Source organism: Chroicocephalus ridibundus, chromosome 2 (assembly GCF_963924245.1).
Source record: "Chroicocephalus ridibundus chromosome 2, bChrRid1.1, whole genome shotgun sequence".
In the NCBI taxonomy this organism is placed as follows: Eukaryota; Metazoa; Chordata; class Aves; order Charadriiformes; family Laridae; genus Chroicocephalus; species Chroicocephalus ridibundus.
In genome coordinates, this window is record NC_086285.1 from 147736592 (window position 1) to 147761268 (window position 24677).

The 24677-nt window shown below is 41.8% G+C and overlaps 2 protein-coding genes across 51 annotated transcripts in view; both read left to right on the forward strand.

Annotated features, from left to right (window-relative positions):
* Positions 1-16148, forward strand: part of RIMS2 (regulating synaptic membrane exocytosis 2) — a 493643-nt gene extending 477495 nt beyond the window's left edge. For all 50 annotated transcript variants that reach the window (XM_063327352.1, XM_063327357.1, XM_063327378.1 and 47 more), the window contains 5 exons: positions 9308-9449; positions 10776-10888; positions 11640-11741; positions 12658-12797; positions 13238-16148. In XM_063327352.1, the coding sequence (XP_063183422.1) occupies positions 9308-9449; positions 10776-10888; positions 11640-11741; positions 12658-12797; positions 13238-13456 (716 nt within the window). In that variant the 3' untranslated portion in view covers positions 13457-16148. The remainder of the gene's footprint in view (positions 1-9307; positions 9450-10775; positions 10889-11639; positions 11742-12657; positions 12798-13237) is intronic.
* A 1289-nt stretch (positions 16149-17437) lies between these two features.
* Positions 17438-24677, forward strand: part of DCSTAMP (dendrocyte expressed seven transmembrane protein) — a 57856-nt gene continuing 50616 nt past the window's right edge. Inside the window, exon 1 of the mRNA XM_063324043.1 lies at positions 17438-17470. The gene's annotated coding sequence lies outside the window, so the exon portion shown is untranslated. The remainder of the gene's footprint in view (positions 17471-24677) is intronic.

The window sequence follows — 24677 nt, forward strand, 5'->3', positions numbered from 1 at the left end:
CTATTCCTGTGGTTAGGCCGCCAGATCACAATGTCCCTCTGGAGGTCCCAGTAGACAATAACAAGCAGACAATAATTTAACCAGAAATAGAAAATGGGGGAAGTAGTAACAATAAATTCATTAACACAGTAATTATTAAAGTGAAGAGAATCCTGCACATGAAGTAGTTATGCTTTAAAATTATCCTCTTAAAAAGAATAAAGTAATAGTAGGAGTATCAGGCAATGAAGAAAATGAGAATAACTATATCTTCTTGGGGGAATTGGCCTACTTTTTGGCCTTGGTGGTAAAGATGACCTTGCTTACGTGGAATGTTCATAGGCAGAGCCAAGGTGGAATTTGAAAGAAGGGTATAGTGCCCTGTGGCAGGGTATCCAGTGTGAAAGATGAAGCTTTTAAAGACCTTGGCTTTGTTGATGCTAACACGCCAGAGATTGTCTGCTGTGCATCTCATGTATCAGTGGGCTGTCTCAGAGGATAAAAATCAATCCAAAGACGGAATCTGTGCAGCATTTAAGTGTATGGTCGATAATTTTTTGTGTTTGCTGCTCGGGCTCAGTTCAGGGGCTGAGCTGATCACAGCTTGTCCATCAGCTCGGTGGGACTGGGTGGCTCCCACTTCTGCAGCTCCTGGGGCTGCCTCTAGGGTGGAGACAGCACAGAAGTCATTCCCAGCAATTTGCATCTCTCTCTCCAGTCCCAAGTGTTTTTACCAATTACACTTGTGTACTGTTCTGATGAATGAGGTGTAGATGCCAAGATGGATAAGATTCCCACCAGAGTTTTAAAGCTGTATTTCTCATATTTGTTGTATTTCTCTTCTGAGCTGCTAGTTACACTGCAGCGTGTACCTGGATAGCTAACAGATAACTCAGGTATGGCTGTAACAGCGTCAGTGAAACTACAGTGTATGCCAGGTTCCATTTCTGGTGGTAGCTACATAAAACTGAAAAAAATCAGTCTCACTTCGGTCTGCTTGCTGTAGTTATCATTTTGCAATGGCAAGGTCAACAGTGTAGTCAGAGCAGCGGCACGCTGTGTTGCCGTTGTTTCAATTGGAGAGGTAAATGTTTAACAGCAGTAGTTTGAAAATGGGTCATTACAGGGTGAAATTTGCTCAGAGTTTTGGGAACTGTGGTTACTTAAATAATGATATTTGCATAGTATCATTACTCATCTTAGACAAAGCTAGGAGGAAGAACTGTTTCTAATTTGTGTAATCTCAGTAGCCATCCAACTACTTGGCACCATCTATCTCATTAAGCCCTAATAGAGGGTGTTGAATTGTTTCAACACACTTGCTACATCATTCAAAAATGCTGCACAGATCCATCTGATAGTGTATGTAATGACCCTAGCTATACCAAAAATAGTCAAGGTTGGGTTAAAGAATGGTGTTGCTGGCATTAGTGCATATTTAGAAAGTATCTCTCAATTTATATAATACAAAAATAAAAGAGAAGTTCTAAGCTCCTCAATATGTACAGTCTTCACTGTTTAAGAAGTTTTAATCTGCCCTTGGCACTGCATGGAATAATTGTTATTAAGAAGTTCATAAGAATGCTCTACATCCAGAAAATTAAATGTATGTATAAACATAAAAATGTTGTCACTCAAAACGGCAGTGATGGACTCTTTTTACTTAAGATGGTCATCCTTTGTCATTGGCAAAATCAAAGACTAGGTTGAAAAATTTCTTGTGGTGAAGATGTGCACCTATTTAGTGATTTCTTATGTAAATGGTATATAAAATTAGAACGTAATTCCACAAAATTGCTTGCTCTATTTTTTCAGGATTTTAATAGCTTGGAGATGAGACTGATTTCCCACTGCTTTGCGCTTTCTGTAGTCATGTAGATTGTTGTACAGGATGTACAAAGTGGATATAAAATGCTACCATTCTGTTTTGACACATGCACAAAATATGCACAAAGTCAGACCTATTATATTTGAATGGTAAGAACATCTGTCGGTGTGGAAATGGTAAGTGGTCTAAATGAGGGTTCCTGAAAAACTGTTCATTCAGGTCGCTTGGCACATGGGACATACAGCTGTGGGCTGCAAAGCCACGTGCTTCTTCAGTGTCCCATCTCTGTGTTCAGTTTTACAGCAATCGTACAAGGATTTTGCCAGGTGCATCCTCTGACCACACTTAGAAAACCGATGGTCTTATCAGTAGCAGAAACAGAGACATCTGCAGAAGTGCCGAAAAGACCTGAGTAGCTTTGTGCAGTTACGTTCCTGATTCTCACTGTCAGGAGCTGCGCATTTCTAAATAAAAGTAATTAGGATAGTATATTAATTCTGCATTTGATGCTGGTTTTATATTGCATCAGAACTGAACTTTTTTTTGATCCCATATTCATGACATTTCATAGAATCACAGAATGGTTTGGGTTGGAAGGGACCTTAAAGATCATCTAGTTCCAACCCCCCTGCCATGGGCAGGGACACCTCCCACTAGACCAGGCTGCTCAAAGCCCCATCCAGCCTGGCCTTGAACACTTCCAGGGATGGGGCATCCACAGCTTCTCTGGGCAACCTGGGCCAGTGTCTCACCACCCTCACAGTAAAGAATGCGCAACAGTATTTTTTCCAAGTTAGATTCAAACTTTTATGGATCTCCGGTTGGACTGACTAGTCAAGGGGTAGTTTACTAGCTCAGTAAACCTTGGTATAGCAGCTGACTTGGAAATATATCTTACGCAAATTTGAAGAAAATATTCCTTCTTGGCCCTGCAGTTGTACATTTGAAAAAAATAGCATAATAGAGATGTTCTGGTCTCTCTTGGGCCAAATAGGAGACTAAAAATATATATTAAAAAAGTTTATTTTCTTACTGTGTATTACAATCAAGATGTGTAATCACCATCTGTAAAACAAAGGACTCAACCAGATCTGCATCTCCAATTTGTTGTTATATAGTCAGAGCCAAGTAACCAAAACAGAAGTGGAAATCACATCAGCACTAACACCTCTTGTCCTTACAGGTGTGGTTATTTAGTTTGGATTCCCTGGGATGGCTCCCAGTCTGTTGGCTGTCTGTTATCAGGGGTAAACTCTCTGTCAAGGGAATGGCTAAGCAGCAAACCTCCGTGCCGTGGTTCTGTGTGTACTTAATTGGGGTTTCCTGGCAGTGTTACACAGCGCTGGTATTGAAAACGAGCTCTAAGCTGTCAGAGATGGCTGTTTGCACTTTTTATATGTAGCATGTTCAGTAGTGATTCTGAATAATAATATGGGGGATACAGGAATTTTAGGAACATTAAGTAATTACCACATATGTGGAAAACCAGCTCTTGTTAGCAACTGAGGCCTGTAAAAATGTTTCAAAAACTTTTGGGACCACAAGTGTTGAAGATCTTAATCTTACGGATGCCCCACACAGATAAAAGCAGTTTCTATTGTCCAATGCTCTTAGGAATTTGCTGAAGGGTCAGTTAGGACTGAAGAACGGACATCAGCACAGCAGTGAAATTAACATGGCAGAATACAACTTTAAACACATTAAAAAGCGGGAGAGAATAAGGAGCAGGTGCCTGCCTTAAACCACAGCATGGCTTGGCAGCAGCACGTGGTAAACTGACTTCACATCGCGCGGCCACAACAAACCGTGGGGATCTTTTCTAGTTTGAAAGTACAACCAGCCTTGCCATGAAAGGGAAATGAAATACAGACAAAGGATGCTGCAATCTGGCCAAAGCTTTATATCCCGGGAACAGCAGAGATTCGTGATGGCAGCCTCGGGTCCTCTATATGGGGATTCATCAAGAATGGGACCTGAAAGCTTCATACCAGCCTTTGACCAGAACCTAAAGCAACAGTATTGCAGTTGATATTTTCTTTCAGTTCTCTCTTTCACTTTTTCTTAGGTGTTGTCTTAATTAACCTTAGTCTTAATTAACCATGCTTCCAGTATGGCCAGAGGAAAGAGAGAGGAGGAAACACAAAGGCACAGGACAAGAGCGAAGAAGTATTTCTTGGCTGAAAATTAAATACTAGTGAGGCCTCCCAAGAAATTAAAAAATGCATAGTGCAAACTGAGGTTGTCAGTCCAGGCTCTCAGACTTTCCAAACCTGGCTGCTCCCATATTAAAGAGCTTCCCTACTGAAGGCAGCTCTGCTTTTGGGCTACCAGGGCAGGCCATCCCCATCCCAGTTGGAATTTCTCAGTGTTTTATGTTCAGATATTCATGGGAGCAGGAACTGGAACACGTTTTCCCTTCTTAAAAGTGCTAAGTAAGGGAGAGCCCCCTGGTTACAGTTTCTCCCAAGCCCTGCAGATGCTCTTTAGGCTTCATAAATGCTTACGACATGTGCTGTGAAAAACCTTCATCAGAAGGACTGTAACACAACTCTTCATAAGCCGGTCATTGGCACTGGCCTCTGAGAATCGGTGGGATGGGCTCAAAGCTTCTCAAACTGAGGTGAGAGTGGAACTGGGGTTTCCCAAAGCCTGCTTAAATCAGTAGATCCTAATCTGTGGCTGCTGCTTTGGGTCTGTGGGTGACACAAGGAAAGAAATAACTCAGCTGTGGTTCCCAGCAGTGCTTCAACAAGAGCTAAATGCCTTGTTCGATGTGGCATTTTGGCTGCATTCCAGCAGCATTTGGCTGTTCCAGACACAGAACCGCGCCACTGCAAGGGAATGTGCGACCTACCCTGTCGCCTTTTTCTGAGGCAGGATCAAATGTTCTTAGACTGTCTCTGACGTTTTTATCTAGCCTGTTCTTAACGTGCCCAGGGCAGATCTCTAGATACGTAAAGAGCTTTACTCTTGAACAATGGTCACTTACAGGCAGACAACTCCCGGGTTCAAACGAAAATACCAAAGCCGTTTTTATGCAGCCTTTTTGGTGAGGTGGGGAGAGCAGAGAAGAGGCACCTCAAGCACTTGAGCGTGTTTCTGAAGCCACAGCTGCTCTGTACTCAGTGCAAGCCCTGCCAAGAGATCACGTACCACCTGGGGAGTGGCACAGCCAGCGAGTCTCTGCCCGCGCCAGTGGTGTCCTCTCCTGGGGCTCTGTGCCTGGTGGTGAGCAGTTGTTGGAAGCTCTTGCTGAGCGCGAGCTGAGAGCTCTCGCTCTCCCCACTGGAGGCAGATCTCATCTGGCTAGATCCCAGATCACGGAAGGTAGTCTGTCACATTCACTGCAGTTTTCGATTTGTCCTCATCTGATATTGAAGATCCTATCAGTAGTTTTGCACCCCTAATTTGCAAGTGATTTGCACTCCCAAGTTGTGGGAACAAATAATTCCATGGTGTAATTCAGAAAATGTGGCCTGTGGAGTCTATTTGCAGTAACCATATTAGTTAAATTACCAGTGTGATTAACTATAAGAATGAATGTGCCTTCATAAATGCCAAAGCAATTATTTCTGGTAATTTATTCCACTCTTTACAATATGGCCACAAGAATCTGAACTAGTGTTTTTTAGATAATTTATTCCATATGTTGTGACGGGGACTTGAGAGAAAATTCTTCTTTCAAGGGCAATTAGATTATACTAATTTGGAGAACATTTTCAGTGTTCTTTAATTAGAGTTTAGTAAATTGTGAGTAAGATGATTTTCAGTGTAGGTGGTCAGCAACATACTTAGCAAAAAAGTACACTACCAGACTCTCCTTGTTTCCATGTCCTTTCATTTGGTGGGATTAAAGACAGTGCACATGAGGTGAGTGTATCTGTCTAAATACTTTATGAATATAAAACCAACCCCCACTTTTATGGCGGCACCAGTTACATGCTTACTTCTGTGTTAGTGGCAGATGCTCCCAAATTATTCATCTAGTTAGAGATTAGCATCACCTCAACTGGGCTCATTCAACTGCGTGTTTGTTTTCACAATTGTTTTTGTGAAATGATCTGTCTAAAAAGAAAAAGAGTAACTTTAAAATGTATTGTTGGTTTGTCCCTTTTGGGCTGGGTCCAGTACAGAATGCAGCCACATGAGTAGTTGAATTAGCATAACAGAGGAGGTTTTAATTTCGAGGCAGGAATGAGGGAAAATAGTTTGGATTCACTGGAGTGGTAAGACCTTCAACCACATCTTCCGCCAGCTACAGATTGGAGGTATGGCACCAAAGGCTATTTATTTAAGTTGAGTAACTACTTTGCATTTTCATTGCTGCTTGCAAGGTTTTAAGTATTTTTATGTTGAATTCATGAAATGCAAATTATGGATTACATAAATACTGCCTTTGCTTGTAAATTGTTTGAGGGATTGTGGGATTATATTTGATTTGTTACATTTTCCCAGGGACCATTGTGTTGCTAGGGTTGTGGGCAATCGCGTGTAGGTATTTCTCATGTGTATTATTACATATTAGTTTAGCCAAGCTTAATCTGAAAGAATATTCCTCTCTGAAGCAGTGGCTCAGGAGTCATGCCTGTGAACTGGGGCTTCTTCTGTACTTCTATTCCAAATTGCCATTTTGCTGTTAAATCTTCAATTCTTATTTCAAGCAGCATCAACATCGTGATGAGGCGCCTTATTGCTGAAAGGTCAGATCTTTCTCTTTTAGGACCATGAGAGGGCTCTGCCTGTTTCTATTGAAAACTCAAAAATAGTTATTCACATAGCCTCCTTTCGCCCCTCCTTAAATTCAATGTTAGGGTCAAAGTAATTTGTTTATGCACTTATACAAAAGTTGGATATACTGTGCATGCCTAACTTTCACGCTGTATCAAAGTTGTACCTTCTCAGCTGTTGGCCTGTCTTCGTGTGAACCAGAGCACTTATTTCGGTTAAAATGAAGGCAGGAAAGTAAAACTGCTCAGAAATAAGGTTCAGAGGGATGCTAGGAACAGCTGGTGAAACACATGTGCCTCTATGGAGACTAGAAAGGCAATTGCACCAGTTCTGCCTTGATTTCTCAGTAAATTGATGTGCAACAGATGTGTTGATTTTTTTCTGTGAATGTTCTGCTAGATTGAAGGCACACAGACTTATAATTCAGAAAAAGATCTGCCTTACTTATTAATGAAAATTACTATATACTCCTTCACACATCACATATTCAAAGTTATAGTTATCCCAAACCCCAAAATCTTTGAAAGATATGATATAAAAAGATTGAAGAACCATGCAAGATGGAGATGTTCCATTAAATTTGCATGGGGGAATTCATGTTTGCAACAATGAGCGGAGAATGACTACCATTCAACAAGGCTGAACGAAAATTAGTGCTTACTAATCACAAGAGCTCTTACAACGCAAGAGTAATATCCTGTAATAATACTTTAATGAAAAGAGCATGGGCCTTCAGGAGTTGTGAACCTTTCACATGTAACTATGACACAGTGTACCTTTTCTACAAAATTATAGCACAATTTTTTCCAGGCAGTTTTATGGGAATATTTCTTTGATATGAATGATTGGATTTTAGAACAACTCTGGACCAGTGTTGGAAGTCAGGCGCCAGCTTTCATTAGTTTAATATAAATCATAAAACCAGCAGACACTTGGAACAGTACAACCCAATAGAAATGAAATTGTTGACTTCTGCCCTTCATTTTTTGTATGTCATGTTAGCCTTCTATCTTTTCTATTTGTATTTATTGCAGCAGATATTGATGGGAATTTTCAGAAGTAGTTTTGACATAGTGAAAAAAATATTTCCCTCTGTTGCGTACTAAATTCATGTGGGTAGCTGAAGTTCTAGAGCAAAATTATTACTTCTGTTATTCTTTATGAACTGATTAAAAGTTATGGTCTGAAGGAATGCATAGAAGGCTTGTAATAAGCAATATGATTTGGACCACTCATGATACTGTTATAGAAATGTCTCAGTGTTATTAAATCTTTCTGGACAAGGGGCCAGTGGATTTTCAAGGTGTTTTGGATGTCTCTTTCCCACTTCACTAAAATTCCCATGTTCTTTATCTGTGACTCAAGGGCCTCAGGTATGTTCCTGGGAGATTTCTACCCACACTGCAGCCTGTAGGACAGGGTGACACGTAGTGGGGACATTGAAATCAATGTCCCTCTCCTATTCCCTGTCTGAGCGTGCAGGTCCTCTTACTATAAGCCAGCCCCTGAGCTCGTATGTCCTCCTCAGGGTGTGAGAGTCCTTGTCCCAGTACAATCTCCTGCCTTTCTCATTTCCGTTCTCAAATCCCTAGAGCTTCACCGACCCCACAGGTCCAGCTTCTGTCCTCTGGTACACGATGAGCCAGAGATGTAAAGGGTAGCAGAGGCTAGGAATTGCTGCAGAAGAGGGGCGAGTCCCTAGATGTCTTGGGATCTTGGATATACTCTACCCTCATTGTATCAACATTTAAGAATTCCAGTATCATTTGGTGTCGTGTACATTTAGAGTTATTCCTCTTTCATAGTATCAGTATATCTCTGTGCTGAAGTCAGGAGGGTATTGAAAAGGTGAAAGAAATTGGAATACAGAATTGGGAACAGCATTTAAAGTCAGAAAGTAAATGGAGTGACTGTCATATTCATGAAAGAAACACTGAGGCTTTATTCCTACTAATTTCTTTCTTTTCTTTTCTTTTTCTTTTTTTTTTTTGGTGGTGCTTTCAATATAAATTCCAGATGAGGTCTTGACCAAAATTCCTACAGTCAAATGCTACTATATTAAGTTTTGACTATTTTTTCCCTTGTCTGATACTCAGCTGTCACTTTGCTGTTTTTACAAATAAAATTAAACTACGCAGGCAGGTAGAAAAATTGTTAGTCGTGGAGGTGGTAATAAAGTTTCATATTGTGCATAAAAGTCAATACTGTATTTTCTAGATGAAAAGTTAAAGTAGCTAGTGAAATATGAGGAGGGTGAATAGAGAAGACAGAATGGGAAGGGTTCTTGATTTATTGTCTACTGTCCACGCTAATGGATATCCGTAACTTGATTTAGCAGATAATGACCAAATGTTTTTAAGCCAAATAATTCGTCTGAATTAGAACATTCCTCAGACGTAGCAGGTTTTGACATAATGGTAACATTTTAATTGAATTCCTAAGAGGGATGTATTCATCCAGAGAAAACATTTTAAACACACTGGATTACGGATAATGTAAATCTGGTTACCTCCGTGGGCAGACTTGTGTTTTGCGTATGCTGTCGTCTGCCTTGGAAAGCAGGCAGCGACAGAACCAAGGTCCAGTAAAAGAGATTTACGATGCTGCTTGCCTAGTATTAAAAAAATGGTAATTTTAAAATGAAAGATTTGATACAGGTCCGTAATTTCTGGCTCCGAGTGTTTCTGACAGGAGGAGCGATGGTGTGCTGCCCGCAGGGCCGGCCGGCTGCGGTGGCACGGTGCGATGGGGGCTTCTCTTTTGTCTCCGCAGAAGCAGGGGGCAAGAAGCTGCGGAGCACCGTCCAGAGGAGCACTGAGACAGGGCTAGCCGTGGAGATGAGGAACTGGATGACCCGTCAGGCCAGCCGGGAGTCGACGGATGGGAGCATGAACAGTTACAGCTCTGAGGGAAAGTAAGCAGCAGCTATTACTGTGGTTACCGGGTGCTTCCCCATGAAACCGGCAGTTAGGCAGGGGTCAGGAGAGCGCTCCTGTTCAGTCAGAATTCCTTTCACAAGCTATGTCACTAGCTAGTCTTCCCCTGTGACCGAAAGAATCTCTGGTTGTTGATGCGGGAAGGATGAGGATCATTTCTGCAGTGCAGAAAAGGCAGCTGGTGGCTCAGAGACATCGGTGTGCGGTGTGGCAGGAGGGAAAGTGGGCACAGTGCACCGCATAAAACACAAAAAAGGACAGGTTCTCTTCTCAAAACTCCTTGGATACATTGATGCTTTGCAGAGCAAAGCAGTTCCAGAGTATTTCCAGGCGTCATTTGCTGGGCCCAAGACTTTTTCAAAGATTCTACTAATTAATCCTGAAGAAATGGTCTAGGCAGAAGTATGAGACTGTCATGTATCATGCTTTTCATAAAAGCCCAGGTTAAAGAATTCTGAGTGGTATGTCCAAGACATTGCTGAGAAAAATCTCATTGTGGATAGTGATATTCACGGCACTGGGTGACATTATCCAGTGCCATGAGTATCACTATCCACAATAAGATTTTTCTGTACACCTATACTGGACAATTTATCTTACATGCCCAAGTTGATGCACTATATGCACGTGAGACGGACATTTATTTACGGTTGGTCATTATAAATCTCATTAGTTCTTGTTGTCTTGTAATGGGTCACAGATAATTTATGTCAAGAATTTGAATTTTAAGTTACTTTGGTAATTTGCCACAATGGATTTCAGTTCCATTATTGAATATATGTCATTCTCAAAGACATTTTTAACAAAATGTTTATAATGAATGCTGATTTTAAAAGGGGATTTGAAAAATAGTGACCAGTGTTCAGTCTAATGCAGTGATTTTACTGGATCCATTTGGCATCCATCCATTGAGCTCATGTTGACTGAGAAATGTGAGCAATTTTACCTTCATGTAACTAAATTACTGGTAAGGGCATTAGTATCTTACTGAACTGGTCTCATATGAATACTGCAATAATTAACAGTGGTCTTTAATATATTGGGGAAAAAAGAGCATATTAATGTGGAAATTAGACCCAGTGAGGATTAACGCTTCCTTCACCTGTTTGTTTATATGCTGGAGGCTGAATTGCTGCTTGTCGAACACTGGGAAGTTTTGAAAATGACACTAATTGTTTTGTAATCTTTTCAGTGTAAGTAAGTTCCTTGTGAGCGGTAGTACCAAAAATGCAAATTATCTAGAAAACAAAAAAAGGGTAAATTCAAGTGTATTTACTGATTTTCTTTCCAACATTATTTTTTAGTTTGATTTTCCCTGGTGTGAGGTTGGCTGCAGACAGCCAGTTCAGTGATTTTCTGGATGGACTTGGTCCTGCCCAGCTTGTAGGGCGACAGACTTTGGCAACACCATCAATGGGTAAGCATTTATGTCCTACAGATATAGCATAATCTCCTAGGTCTGGTAATTAGAACATAGACGTTATCTAGATTATCATTCTTTAAAAATGGATTTCCCATGTGGCTTTGAACAGCTCAGTTAAGACCAAAACCGTAACCTCAGCCAAAGTTAAACATAATTGTGGATGCTCATGAGGACACTCAAAAGTAGAAAGGTGCTTCAAAAAAATCAGTTTTTTATCTCTTCTTCAGTTTTCCATCTTTAAAATGTGGCTAATGAGATAAATTCTTTCTCTGAATCACTTGGATAGTATTGAATAAAAATGGGAATTTAGGTGCAAAGTATCTGTTGTTATTGTGCTTACAGCTTTTTTTTTTAATATTAGTAAGTATCTTTTCAAACCTTGTCCTAAACTAGAGGCATGGTGAAGAAATTTCAAGCAGTTTTACACAGCTGCTTCGTACTAATTTCCTTGCTGCCTTTTTATCTGAAGTTCTTAAGACAAAAAGTAATTTCATTTTAATAAGTGATAGGGGCATGAGAAAGGGAGACGAGGTGTTATTGCAGGTTTTTTTAATTGTTTACTAACATAAATAGCAGTGAAGAGGCTACATATTAAGTTATCTAGTAGTGTTAAAATCCCGATCATACTTACTGGTGGAATGCAGGGGATACAAGCCGTCATGTATTCATCCTGGAACTTCCCATAGCTTTTCATACATTTAGATATTTTTGAATTACAATGCCAGGATTTCTTTTCCTTTTCTAGGAGATATCCAAGTGGGAATGATGGACAAGAAAGGACAATTGGAAGTAGAAATAATCCGAGCTCGTGGCCTTGTTGTAAAACCAGGTTCAAAGACACTGCCAGGTAAGGACGAAAAATCTTAGCAACAAGAGCAGAGTTCTCCCAGAAAAATCCAACAAACGCCCACCTTCTGAGGCTATACTGTTCAGATTAGGTAAACTTTTAGCAATTCACATGTCAGTAGATTACAGTATTGTACACCGAAATGCAAAATGTACTGAAATGGTATACAAGCTTGCGGTAGGTGCAAAAAACCAACCCTACTTCAGGAGGAAACAAAAAAATCAGACTGGTGTCTGATGTATTTTAGTAATGACAAATACATCCTTCGTTATGGGGCAGAAAGGAAAGTACGCACTGAACATGTGATGTAGGAATCTTAGGGGTGAAGAGGGGGGATAGGTGTGGAATAGGTACCTAGTTGAAAAGTAGACCAGTGTTTGATACTTACTGCTTATTTTATAATATGGTGTCCTATAACACTACATGAAAAGGACAATATAATGGTATTTTTAGCAAGCTATTCTGCTAAAATGGAAATTGTGTCAGAGTCTTTTCTTCACTGATTTTCACCTTGTAGATAATTTTAAATTATTAACAATTTGGAGCATTGATCCAAATCTCACCAAAGTCAGTGCAAGACATTCATTTACTTAATAGGCCTATTTTGCATACTGTACAGTATAGGGATACTATATATAGGAATATCTGATTTTTCCAGGTCAAAATCTGAATTGTTTCATGGCAAAAGAGACATATAAAACGAAGTAAAGAAAAAATTATACCAGAGAGAAAAGTAAAGAAAATGCGTGGCTGCTTTGCATGGGAATAAATGTTAGTATTGCTTGTGGAAATGTGTTCATTTAAGTTATATATCCAGTAAATGGCAGATTTTATCATATGGTGATAGAACATTGTATCTGTTATGTAAAAAATCTGGACTTCTTTACTTACTGTTCTTTATTTTCTTTCTTCTAAGCACCATATGTAAAGGTGTATCTATTAGAAAATGGAGTCTGCATAGCCAAAAAGAAAACAAAGGTAGCAAGAAAAACGCTGGAACCGCTTTATCAGCAACTTCTATCATTTGAAGAAAGTCCCCAAGGCAAAGTTTTACAGGTAATTTGCATCAATATTCTTCTGAATCTGAAAATGTCGCATGTACAGTTTTCATTGAATGAGTTTCAAACTTCCCTTCATGCTTCATTTGACAATTCTGCTATTTCTAACGCTTGTTGAGCACATAAATACTAGAGTAACAACTGTCAATGCAAGTAGAAAGTGCTGAGCAAAAGTTAGTTCTAGATTATTTTGCCTCTACTATATGTATGGGCTCCTTCTCTCACTGGGCTTTCTTTAGTATCATGGATAACTGCTCTGTTACTGCCCAGGTCACTTCTGTCGCTGCCTCGTGGTTAGTGTACACAGAACTAAATCAGCAGTTAAATATTTCATTCCTTACTATAATTAAGTAAGCAGAGACGTTTGAAGAATTACATTGGATCTCTCATAATTTTTGCTGAAATTTTTCTATTTTCTTGTGTTTCCGTTGCTAACAGATAATTGTTTGGGGAGACTACGGACGTATGGATCACAAGTCCTTTATGGGAGTGGCACAGATACTTTTAGATGAACTGGACCTGTCCAACATGGTGATTGGGTGGTTCAAACTCTTCCCTCCTTCTTCGCTAGTAGACCCAACTTTAGCTCCTCTGACTAGAAGAGCTTCCCAATCATCTCTTGAAAGTTCAACAGGACCTTCGTATTCTCGCTCATAGCAGCTGTGAAACTGTTGTCATAGCAACCAGCGTTACAAAAAAAATAAAATTACAGGTCGCAAACCCTGGTAACACTGCATGCTTAATGTTGTGTCTTCTGAGCCTGTTTCTAGGGCTGCAACGCGATCCTGTGTTCTCAAGGAAGTTGCACACATTGTGCCCTACAGAAGGCCCTCAGGTGAAGGACTGAAGTCATGAAGAACTGATAGGTTTGGAGTTCAGGGACACTCAGTTTTGGTCCAATCTGAAGCCATGGACTAAACTAAAAGAATCAATCTGTTTCATGCAACAAAAGTCCTTTTCAATGGCATATCTGTTCTGTTGCTCCCGTTTCTTTATTTATCTGCCCTCCCCTCCTAAAGCTTGGTTATGCCACAGAAATGGAGTTACCCTCCCATGAAGCCATGTTACAAGTCCGTGGATTAGGAGACATTGGAAGAAAAGAAGAATGTAAGGATGCTGGAAAAGTCAACTGTTGTTTGAAACAGTTGCTTGAGATCCCAAAACTCTTCATACTGGAAAGGTTCAAGACTTAAAGCAGCGGGCTTCATACCTCCAGCTATAGATACAGTGAAAACCCAGATGTGATGGACTCTGAAAAATAAAATTCTGTGGATATACTGTACTGTATGAAATTAAAGAAACTTTTTTGCATGGACACAGATTTAGCTGAACACTTAAATTATTTTCTTGGGGCTGCAACTTGCAAAAAAAAAAAAAGAATAAATCAGCCATTTTCAACAATTTATATTATTTTTAAAAATAAATTTCACTAGTGCATGGTTTTAAAGGGAAGAGAATGCAACAGGGTGATACAAAGACACACCACGTTTATCATTCTTTAAACCAGTCATGGTCTGTATTTTTGCAGACGTATATTAAAAATAAAAAATAATTTCTAGCAAATATTTAAAATTCTGTTTATGTGACAAGAAATAAGTGTAATATATTAAATTTATTTAAATGTAAAAGGTACAAGCCTTGTAAAGTTCAACATAATGTGCAAATTGTACACTTCTTTTACCTCCTCCTTTCTCTATCTCTCCTCCCAGTCTCCCTTCTTCCTTTTGCTCTTTTCCCCCTCTACCTCCCAGGATGATCATCATATTCTGAAATGGCTACCTTTTGACTTATTACGCTCTTATGCCCCATATTTGGTTCAGGGTTGCAGATTGTTCTGCATTTCTGAATTATTTGAGAAAAATATTGTTTAAGAACTTACTTTTTTTCAAGCATGTTGAAAAGGATTTTGCAACATGGCTTGGGAGTACATTAATGTAATTCAGCATGTATTTGATAAAGAAGATATTTGAACTTTTTGCAATTTATTGTACAGTGCATGGTAACTTATTTTCATTTTTTTCTCACCTTCAAATTGAATTCTACAGCAAAATACTGGAATCATGTGGCCATTGTAAGATGTCTTCAATAAATTTGTTTTCAGCACCAGCATCTTTCATTCAAAGGTTGAACTATCATTTCTTGAAGGTTTTCGGAAAGAGGAAAAATCAAGTACCTGGTTGATTTTTAGGAAATAAATTTAAACACTTTTATTTGCACTAAACCAAATTAACTGCTACATTTTTGAGATTACAAAAGCAACAAAGGTTAATAATTCGTACAGTTCTTCTGCTGTAAAGTTCAATTTTCATAAACTACATTTGTGTTGCAAAAGACATAAGTAATATCAGTCTGAAAGAGTCAAATCTTTGGTTCGTAAAATAGCCTTAAAGAAAGCTTATCAGTACCACTCCGACAGCTATTTGACACCATTACCAGAACCCTCTCTGCAGTCAATGGATCTTCAAACCCCTGGGTTTTGTAGCAGACAGTAACTACCGTTGGGTGGTGCTGCAAGTTCAAGCTTCTCATTAAATTGCATTATTTAAAGGGAATGTAACTGGCTAACATTCAATAACAAAATATCCTTTTTTTCTGGGTCTTTGTATGCCTTTAATACCTATTTAAGGTTTAATATTGAAACCTTGCAATAATTTTTGAAATATACATTACATTTACCTTTAAGGCCACACACAATTATTCTGATTTTATTTGAAAATCTATTAAAGTTTCCCATTAAGAAATTGTACATGCCTCATAAGAGGGCAAAAGTAATAACAGTATCACTTAAAATGCCTTTTACTTTGTGCAATATCATAGAAATCAAGATTGTGTCTTGTCTTCAGAGTTTATATAATGGATTATTGTTAAGTTAATGGACAGACTGGTAAAATTCTATTTATTGAAATAATTTAGACACCTGTCTACCAGCAGCAAATAAATACTACTTACATGCAGTCTACAATATCCCCTAGGATATTAAACAAAAATACATAACCATTTTCCTGATACTGTGAGATGCGCTCACACATTCTTGTATGCATAGTCCTATATAAATTATTTCAAATTTTAAAATCAAGGACATGACGCATGGAAGGTTTGTACATACTTGTCATTATGCAGTATTTATTTTAAAAAAATTAATGTATTTTTTTTAATTTTCACACGTCTGCAACTCTACTTATGGTTTAGTCATGTAAATAGCACTATTCCAGTGATCACTGCTGTCTTGTATATAGTACGTTTTAAAAAGTTAAAAGGAATTACAGTTGGGGGGAAAAAAAAAAAAGGGCAGATTAGGCCTGTAATGAACACCAACTAATGTAAATCAAAACTCATTCTGGTGATGGTATTTAACACTTTAAATAAAACATTTTCTTTACAGAACTTGTGTGCGGCACTTTGTTGCTTTTCCCTGAGATGGTCAGCCCCATCCTTTAGCGGAGTTTGTGGGAAACAGCACATGCAGCTTTTCTTCTCCGAGCAGTGCTGCAAATGAAGTGCCATTTTTGAGATAACACGTTCACTGCCGGAGGTTTTTGGACCACGTGTGCACACAGGCAGGGGGAGAAGGGGGAGGCCGGGGTTGCCTCTCCCCAGCCAGGCATCAGGCTCTGCGCTCCTGCCATGCTCCTGCTCTCCCGGGCGCCCGGCTCCAGGGCTGGAGCTGGCTCTCAACTGCCTGATCCTGGCTGCGAGGATGTGCTCGAACTCCGGTATAACTGGCACACAAAATGTGCCGGGACTGTGAAGTGCTGGTGTGGAGTGGCCCTGCCACCTGGTTAGGCTTCCAGCATTCAAAATGGGTGGCCACGCTCAAGGTTGGGGATGGCTGTGGACCAAACTTCTTGTCCTGTTCCCGGGTCTGTTGGGAGGGCACTGCCCGGCCTCCCCAGAGCAACGCTGGCAGTGTTCCCTGACCAGGTCGCGTTCCTGCCACCACTTCATTGACTAGGAAAGGAGGTTGTAGCGAGGTGGGTGTCAGTCTCCCAAATAACAAGGGGTAGGACAAGAGGAAATGGCCTCAAGTTCTGCCAGAGGGGATTTAGATCGGATATTAGGAAAAATTTCTTCACCGAAAGGGTTATCAAGCATTGGAACAGGCTGCAATCTCCGTCCCTGGAGGTATTTAAAAGATGGGTAGACATGCTTAGGGACATGTTTTAGTGGTGGTTTTGGCAGTGTTAGGCTGATGGTTGGACTCAATGATCTTAAAGGTCCCTTCCAACCTAGACGATTCTATGATTCTATGAAAGCTGTGGCCTTAGATTTGCAGCTGTTGAACTACGATATTAAACAGGTTGGACTGTAAAAAGAGTAAGTTTGTAATCTTCCACCCTATCCCTTGATACCACCCGTAAACTAGCTTTTTTATTATTTTTATGAGCAGGGCACAAATGAGGCCAGAGTACCCAGCCAGCAGTGGTGGCTGCTGGGGCTTGTGCAGCCTCTGCGGCAGGGAGCAGGCAGTGATCCAACACCTCTGTGGCCACGGAGACGGTGGGAGCGGAGGCTTTTCTCGCTGCCCGACTCCTCAGAGGCAGCACAGGCAGTGGCCGCTGGGCAAATCTTGAGCTTTGCCGCAAAGCCGGATAGCTATGCCTTGGAAATTTACTGAAGACTGAGAGGCTGGCTGGCAGTTTGCACAGGAAAATCTCGTGCGTTTGATCTCAGGTAAGGCAAAAGAAAAGCACTGCAATACTGCTAGGAGATAAAAACTCCAGGAAAGCAAGTGTATTTTGGGCAGAGCACTGGGTGGGAACCGTGAGGAAGGAAACTCCAACAGTTTGGTTTACTGCGTCTGAAAGTGGAATGCTGGGGAAACAGACCCAAAATTCTGGTGTGCTAAACTACCAACATCCCAGCCGGTCACTCTTCTCTTCTGCTAGCGATGACGTTGCTGCTGCAAGGGTGACAGGGCAGGCAGGTACCTGGGTCGGAGCTGGGCTGTGACAGTGGGTGAGGCTGCCAGCGCCCGCAGCACATCACCACCAGCCCTGCGGTGGGGTGGGCAAGCCGGGCACAACCCCCCCTCCTGCCACAGCTGGACACACCAGAGCTCGTCTGCCTTTGGCCCTCTTTAGAGATAAACACAATTACACTCAGCAAATACTTGAGAAGGCGCGCTGATACAGCTCTACAGGCCAAAAAAAAAGACCACAAAATACTACTTTTCTAAAAGGTCCTTTTCTTGAGTGGAAAACTACTCAAGATGGCTTGCTGTTTCCCCTCACCAACACCTTCTTGCCCACCTCCACTTAATTTAAAACAAAACAAAACTGTAGATAATTTTAATTTTAGCAGTCCCACTTTACTCATGACTATTAAAAGTTGTCTCAGATGGTTGATTCTTGTGGTTATTCTGCAAAGTGTTTGTGCCAATATGAAAATGCAGTAAAACACTATGTCACCCTGACTGTCTGTGGGGCTTTTCCGCTTCCATGCCTTTACTGCAGGCCTTTAAGGCTTAAGGAGTGAGAGGCTCTTGCTGTAATGAGGGTGCACGTGTGGCCAGCCCGTGCTAACCAGCACACCATTGCATTCTCATGGCCTCCCACTACTATCAAATAGCCACTCACAATTGTGTAACTAATGTAAATATGACTTTTTATACAGAAGGTTAAATACTGATGTTTCAATATGACATAAAAGTTAACAAAGCATTAGATTTCACAGCTTCCTCACAAAGTTAAGTGATTCTGTGAGGGAGTCTAGAGCAGTTCATATTTGTTTCCTTAGTTCATCCCTCTGTGCAATTCCCACCTGCCTGTCATGCAAGCAGCAAAGAGCAGACACCAGAGCTGTAGGTCTCGTAATAATCTTCCAAGTGTGACTGCCCACTCTGTCCCTTCCTTGGTAAATATTTACAGTAAGCCTTTACCAGGAGCAAGCAGGTATGGGAGAAAGAAGACAAACATTTTCCCAGGCAAGAACAGCCCACGTATAGGACAGACTATGAGAATGAGCTTTACCTGGCAAAAACTAAAGCTATATGCTACTAAAACTGAAGATACATCAGCTTCAAGAATTATTGGCTTAATACCTGCCTATTTCAGATGTCTTGTTTTGGATGGGATGAGTCACTCTAGGGAGATCAGAACCCTCTCTCCCCGTTGACCGCAGAGGCAGAAAGAGTGATGGCTGGCTTGGGTTGAATGTCTAACTTCACAGCAGCTGAGCTTGGGAGAAGCGGACCCAGCCTCAGCAGCCAGGAATAAGAACTCCATGGTCCTTCATTAGTAAGTCTGTGAACTGCCTGTGTAATTATCAGGTCTGAGGGCAGCAGGCAGCCGATGACTGATGAGGGAGGAAATGGCTGAGAATTAATTTCCCAGATCTGACACGCTGCCCTGTCAGGTCACTCTTCAGCCCAGCTCCAGGGAGAAAGAGAAGCAGCCATACTAATTAAGCCATAGGGCATTAATGCCCCAAAATATATTTGACATGGGGTCACACAGAAAGAAAAGAAAGAGCATCCTAGATCTGCAGAAAGTGCGTGACACAGGACTGAGGAAAAGTTTGTCATAAATGTTTGTCCTTTGTGATTGTTCCTGCAACCAAGTATTAAGTGCCATCCAAAATGTACGTATTGCTGAACTGGGGTTGGCATGAAGAGAGAATGGGTGAGTGGCACTGGGTACCATTTAGCTTTATGGGTGTGGAAGTTTAGGATACCTCAATGAGGTGGAAGCAGGTTTGGCACTGGTAGACTGTTTGGAGGGCAAGACTTAAGATCAGCGATTGAGGTCTGTTGGCTTGTTCAGCTTGGAGAAGAGAAGTCTGAGGGGTGACCTCATTGCAGTCTTCAGCTTCGTCAAGGGGGGCAGTGGAGAGGGAGGTGCTGATCTCCTCTCTCTGGTGACCAGTGAGAGGACACAAGGAAATGGAATGAAGTTGCATCAGGGGAAGTTCAGATTGGGCATTAGGAAAAGGCTCTTCACTGAGAGGGTGGTCGGTCACTGGGACAGGCTCCCCAGGGAAGCAGTCACAGCACCAAGCCTGTCAGAGTTCAAGGAGAGTCTGGACGATGCTCTTAGTCATATGGTTTAGTGTTAGGTAGTTCTGAGAGGAGCAGGGAGTTGGACTCAATGATCCTCATGGGTCTGTTCCACCTCGAGATATTCTATGATTCGATTTCTCTGGACAGCTGTTAGCAGGGATGTTGTTAAGAGCTGTTAGTCTAAGTCATTCTGTCTAGCTGCAGTTTTGGTAAGGGAACAATCAATGTTTTAGAGATGATATCTATATTAAGGTAACCCCACTCACCGAAAGGAAAACAAAACAAAATACCAACACTTAACTAGGCCAAAACTCAACCAGCGGGTCCTGCTATGTGAATAGTGCATTTGACTCATGAAGAAAAGACCAGTATTACACTTGCCAGTGTATCTCAACCTAGTTTGAATGCCAATAGTGGTCAAAATTATTATCCCCATGATGAGAATAAAAAGCAGATTTAGGGAAGACTGAGGGATGAAGTAGGAATGTGAAATTATCAAAGTAACAATGGTCAGATATTTTATTGATCCCCCATTTTGTTTCTGGTTAATTATCACTTTAGCTGCAGCATTCCTGAAGAGTGTCAGACAGCTGCCCTGAAGATGAGGAAAAGTAATTTATACCAGGCACCACCTCCCAGGGACCAGCACACTGAAAGTGCTGCTGCATGGGAAGCAACTCAGTTACGAAGCTTGGGGACATTTCAAATGCCTTCTTGCAGTCTACCAGACACTGGAAATGACAAAAGATTTTCCTTGTTTAACATTTTCTCAGCCCATATTCTGATTCTGAATAGAATTCAGACCAGAGTCTGAATGCAAGACCTGCTTACTCTCAGATCTGGTAACTTGGACTTCCAAAAGCCTTAGCTACTACCTGCCACATGCCTGAGGCATCAGTGCATGTATATTACACAGCCACATGCACAAACAAGTGAGTCCTGTCCTTCACTGTGTTTTGGCTGTACAACCACGACTGCCTGAAAGCCAGCAGCTCTGGCTCTCTAGGAACAGCCCTGGGGTAATATGGCACCTCAACACTAGATAACTTTATTCTTCACTGTCAAAGATACGAGTTGGAGAAAAGACATTTTTTATATATCCTGATGCACTTTGGCCATTGAAACAAAGTGAGAGCTAATGCAGTGACAAAGGATGAGGAAAAGGCTGAGGTACTTAACGACTTCTTTGCCTCAGTCTTTAATAGTAAGACCAGTTGTTCTCTGGGTACTCAGCCCTCTGAGCTGGAAGACAGGGACAGGGAGCAGAATGAAGCCCCCATAATCCAAGGAGAAATGTTGAGTGACCTGCTACACCACTTAGACGTACACAAGTCTATGGGGCCAGATGGGATCCACCCAAGGGTACAGAGAGACAACCATATATAGGACAACCAGGTGATCAGGCCCAGTCAGCATGGGTTTGTGAAAGGCAGGTCCTGCTTGACAAACCTGATTTCCTTCTATGACAAGGTGACCTGCTTAATGGATGCAGGAAAGGCTGTGGATGCTGACTACCTAGGCTTCAATAAAGCCTTTGACATGGTTTCCCATAGCATTCTTCTGGAAAAACTGGCTGCTCATGGCTTGGACTGGGTATGCTTTACTGGGTAAAAAACTGTCTGGGTAGCTGGGCCCAAAGGTTTGTGGAGAATGGAGTTATATTCAATTGGCAGACAGTCACAAGCGGTGTTGCCCAGGGCTGAGTATTGATGCCAGTTCTCTTTAATATCTTTATCAAGATGGAGAGATCAAGTGCACACTCAGTAAGTTTGCAGATGACACCAAGTTGGGTGGGAGTGTTGATCTGCTTGAGGGTAGAAAGTCTCTACAGAGGGATCTGGACAGGCTGGATTGATGGGCCAAGGCCAACTGCATGAGGTTTAACGAGGCCAAGTGCCAGGTCCTGCACTTGGGTCACAACAATCCCATGCAGCGTTACAAGCTTGAGGAGGAGTGGCTGAAGAGCTGCCTGGTGGAAAAGGACCTGGGTTTGTTGGTCGACAGCCACCTGAATATGAGCCAGCAGTGTACCCAGGTGGCCAAGGCAGCCAATAGCATCCTGGCTTGTATCAGGAATAGTGTGGCCAGCAGGACTAGGGAAGTGATCGTCCCCCTATACTTCACACTGGTGAGGCCCCACCCCAAGTACTGTGTCCAGTTTTCGGCCCCTCACAACAACAAAGACATTGAGGTGCTGGAGCATACCCAAAGGGCAACGAAGCTGGTGAAGGATCTAGAGCAACAGGTCTTATGACGAGTGGCTGAGAGAGCTGGGGGTGTTTAGGCTGTTTCTCCAGGCTAGAACTGGAGAAAAGGAGGCTGAGGGGAGACCTTATCACTCTCTACAACTACCTGAAAGGAGGTTGTAGTGAGGTGGGGGTTGGTCTCTTTTCCCAAATAACAAGCGATGTGGCAAGAGGAAATGTCTTCAAGTTGCTCCAGGGTGGGTTTAGATTGGATATTAGGAAAAATTTCTTCACTCAAAGGGTTGTCATGCATTGGAACAGGCTGCCCAGGGAAACAGGTGAGTCACCATCCCTGGAGATATTTAAAAGACTTGTACGTGTGGTGCTTACGGACATAGTTTTGTCATGGACTTGGCAGTGCAAGGTTCACAGTTGGACTCGATCTTAAAGGTGTTTTCCAACCTAACCAATTCTATGATTATGATTCTATGATTCTAAGTAGATCTCAGAGTGAGCCAAGAAGTGTTTGGGTCACATGAAGGGAACCAGGTCACTAAATCAGCAAAGAACTGCATCTTTGATCTGTTCCCTAAACACACTAGCCAGGTCCTAGACAAGGAAATATTGAGTGGGGACACAGAGGTGACATGTTCCTGACAGCACCTTAAAGAACCTTAAACCAAAAAACCCTGTTGGCACAGCTCTCAGTCCAAAAGTTCCAGTAAGATGAAAAAGAAAAAAAAAAATGCACATAAGAATCCTCCTTCCAGATTTCTGGGAACTACGTTCATTTCTAACCCAGGTCTTCTTGTTTTCAGTTAGCATGCTGAGGTACCAGTAAAGATCGCAGTATCTGTACAGCTGTAGGGCTAGTTTTCTTCGTTACACACTGGGTAACTAAGAACTCTTTTTTGTATAGTAATTGTTTTTCTTTACCTGCTTAGGCACAGTTTTTTCTTCCATGTTTTCTTTAAGAATGATCCATAAACTGAGACCAGGACCGAGCTGCCTTCCTGTGACCTTTCCACATCTAATATGTGTCTCGTTTATACTTAAAATGTGAGCAGATGCCTCAGGCAACAGATTCAGAATAATTTGGCATAGTTTTCTCCCTCCCTCCCTCAGCAGCTTTGCTTTCCTAACCAGTGTTGATTAACAAACTTAATTGTGACAGCTGAGTGTCAATGCAGTTCAGCAAACCACACTTAGAGCCCGAGATGGATGCTCAGACTGTCTTCAGACATCTAATTTAGGTGAAACTAAGAGGGTCAAAATTAAGAGTCTATTTAATTGTACTCAATAGAAAGAGACAGGAGACCCTCCAGGGTAATTCTAATTTAGGATCCTCTGGAAAGCCACTTTGAGCACCCTTCACTATCAGCTGCGTAGGAGGCAGTTCAGCTTCCAAGGTAGGCCACACAAATAGCTTCCGAAACGACAATGCCACCCTCTGGATAAGACATAAAAGAAGAATCATTGCTTTTTCTCTTCAATACTTTCTGCTCCCGGAAAACGTCTGGGAAAATCTCTCTCCTGAGACCAGAATGACAATGAATTTGAGTGTTGTGAAGGCAAAAATGTGGGAAAGGGAAAAATTTACCCACTGAAGGAAGCTTCTCCACCTTTTCACGCAAACCTCAGGACTTCAGACCAACACCGTGGCTGACCTTGGCCTCAGTGACAGACCATGGCATGAGTGTTGGCTGTATTTCTGCTCTCAAACAAGCTACTTGCAGACAAGCAGGATGACACCTGGCTGCTGGAGCCCTGCGTCAGCATCATCCCGGTGTCCCTGCCTCATTTCAGCCTCTGGACCATGTTCAGTTAGGTCACACCTGCACTGCTAAATAAAACTCACCAGCTCCAGTTTGCAGGCACAGAGACCCCGTAATGTGGCTTGCTTTCCATCTGCACACCCAAACACTCTTCCTTCCTCCCTTCTCTTCCCATTCCTCAAATAAGATTGCCTCTCCCAAACTGCTGGGTATGAGGGCTGGCCTATGCTATCCCTGAAGTGTTTCCTGGGAAAGTGCTGTCTCTCATGGGTTAAAACCACAGCAGAGGCCATGCCAGCAATGGCACAGTATGTATGATACAAGCCAGGGCTTTAGGGTATGGTCTGTCCTTGCTTACAGATGCAGCCTGGACACCTTTACACATCAGGATGTAGAGCTAGATGGGAATTCAAGTGGATGAGCAAAGGACAGATCAGTCCTTTCCACACAGGGAATATGACACCTTTCTTGCCAAATCTGAAGCCTGTTCCTTTATTCTATGGCACCTTTCTTCACAAATTTGCAGCCTGTTCCTTTATTCTATTTGGTCTTAAATAAATGCTTAAATAAATGCAGATCTGTTAAGGGAGAAAGGCTGAAGTCGACAAGAATTTCAGAAATAAAAAGGAACTGTGAACAAAATTGTTCACAATTTTTTTTGTTCACAAAAGCTGTGAACAACAGACTTTGGCCTCAAGCATACAAGGGCCAATTCTCTCCTGCCCCAGGATGGCCAAGCTATGTGGAGTTAAAAGAAAAAACTGGGTGGTGTTGAGGAGCCACAGTGTGCTGCTGCCACCACAGGAGAGATGGCAGGTGTGGGAGCTGGAGGGGGCATTAGAAAGGGCTACAGCACGTTACCCTGCCCCCATCAGCAGGAGGGGTAAGAGCCAGCCAGCTTGCTGAGGGTTTGCTTCAGG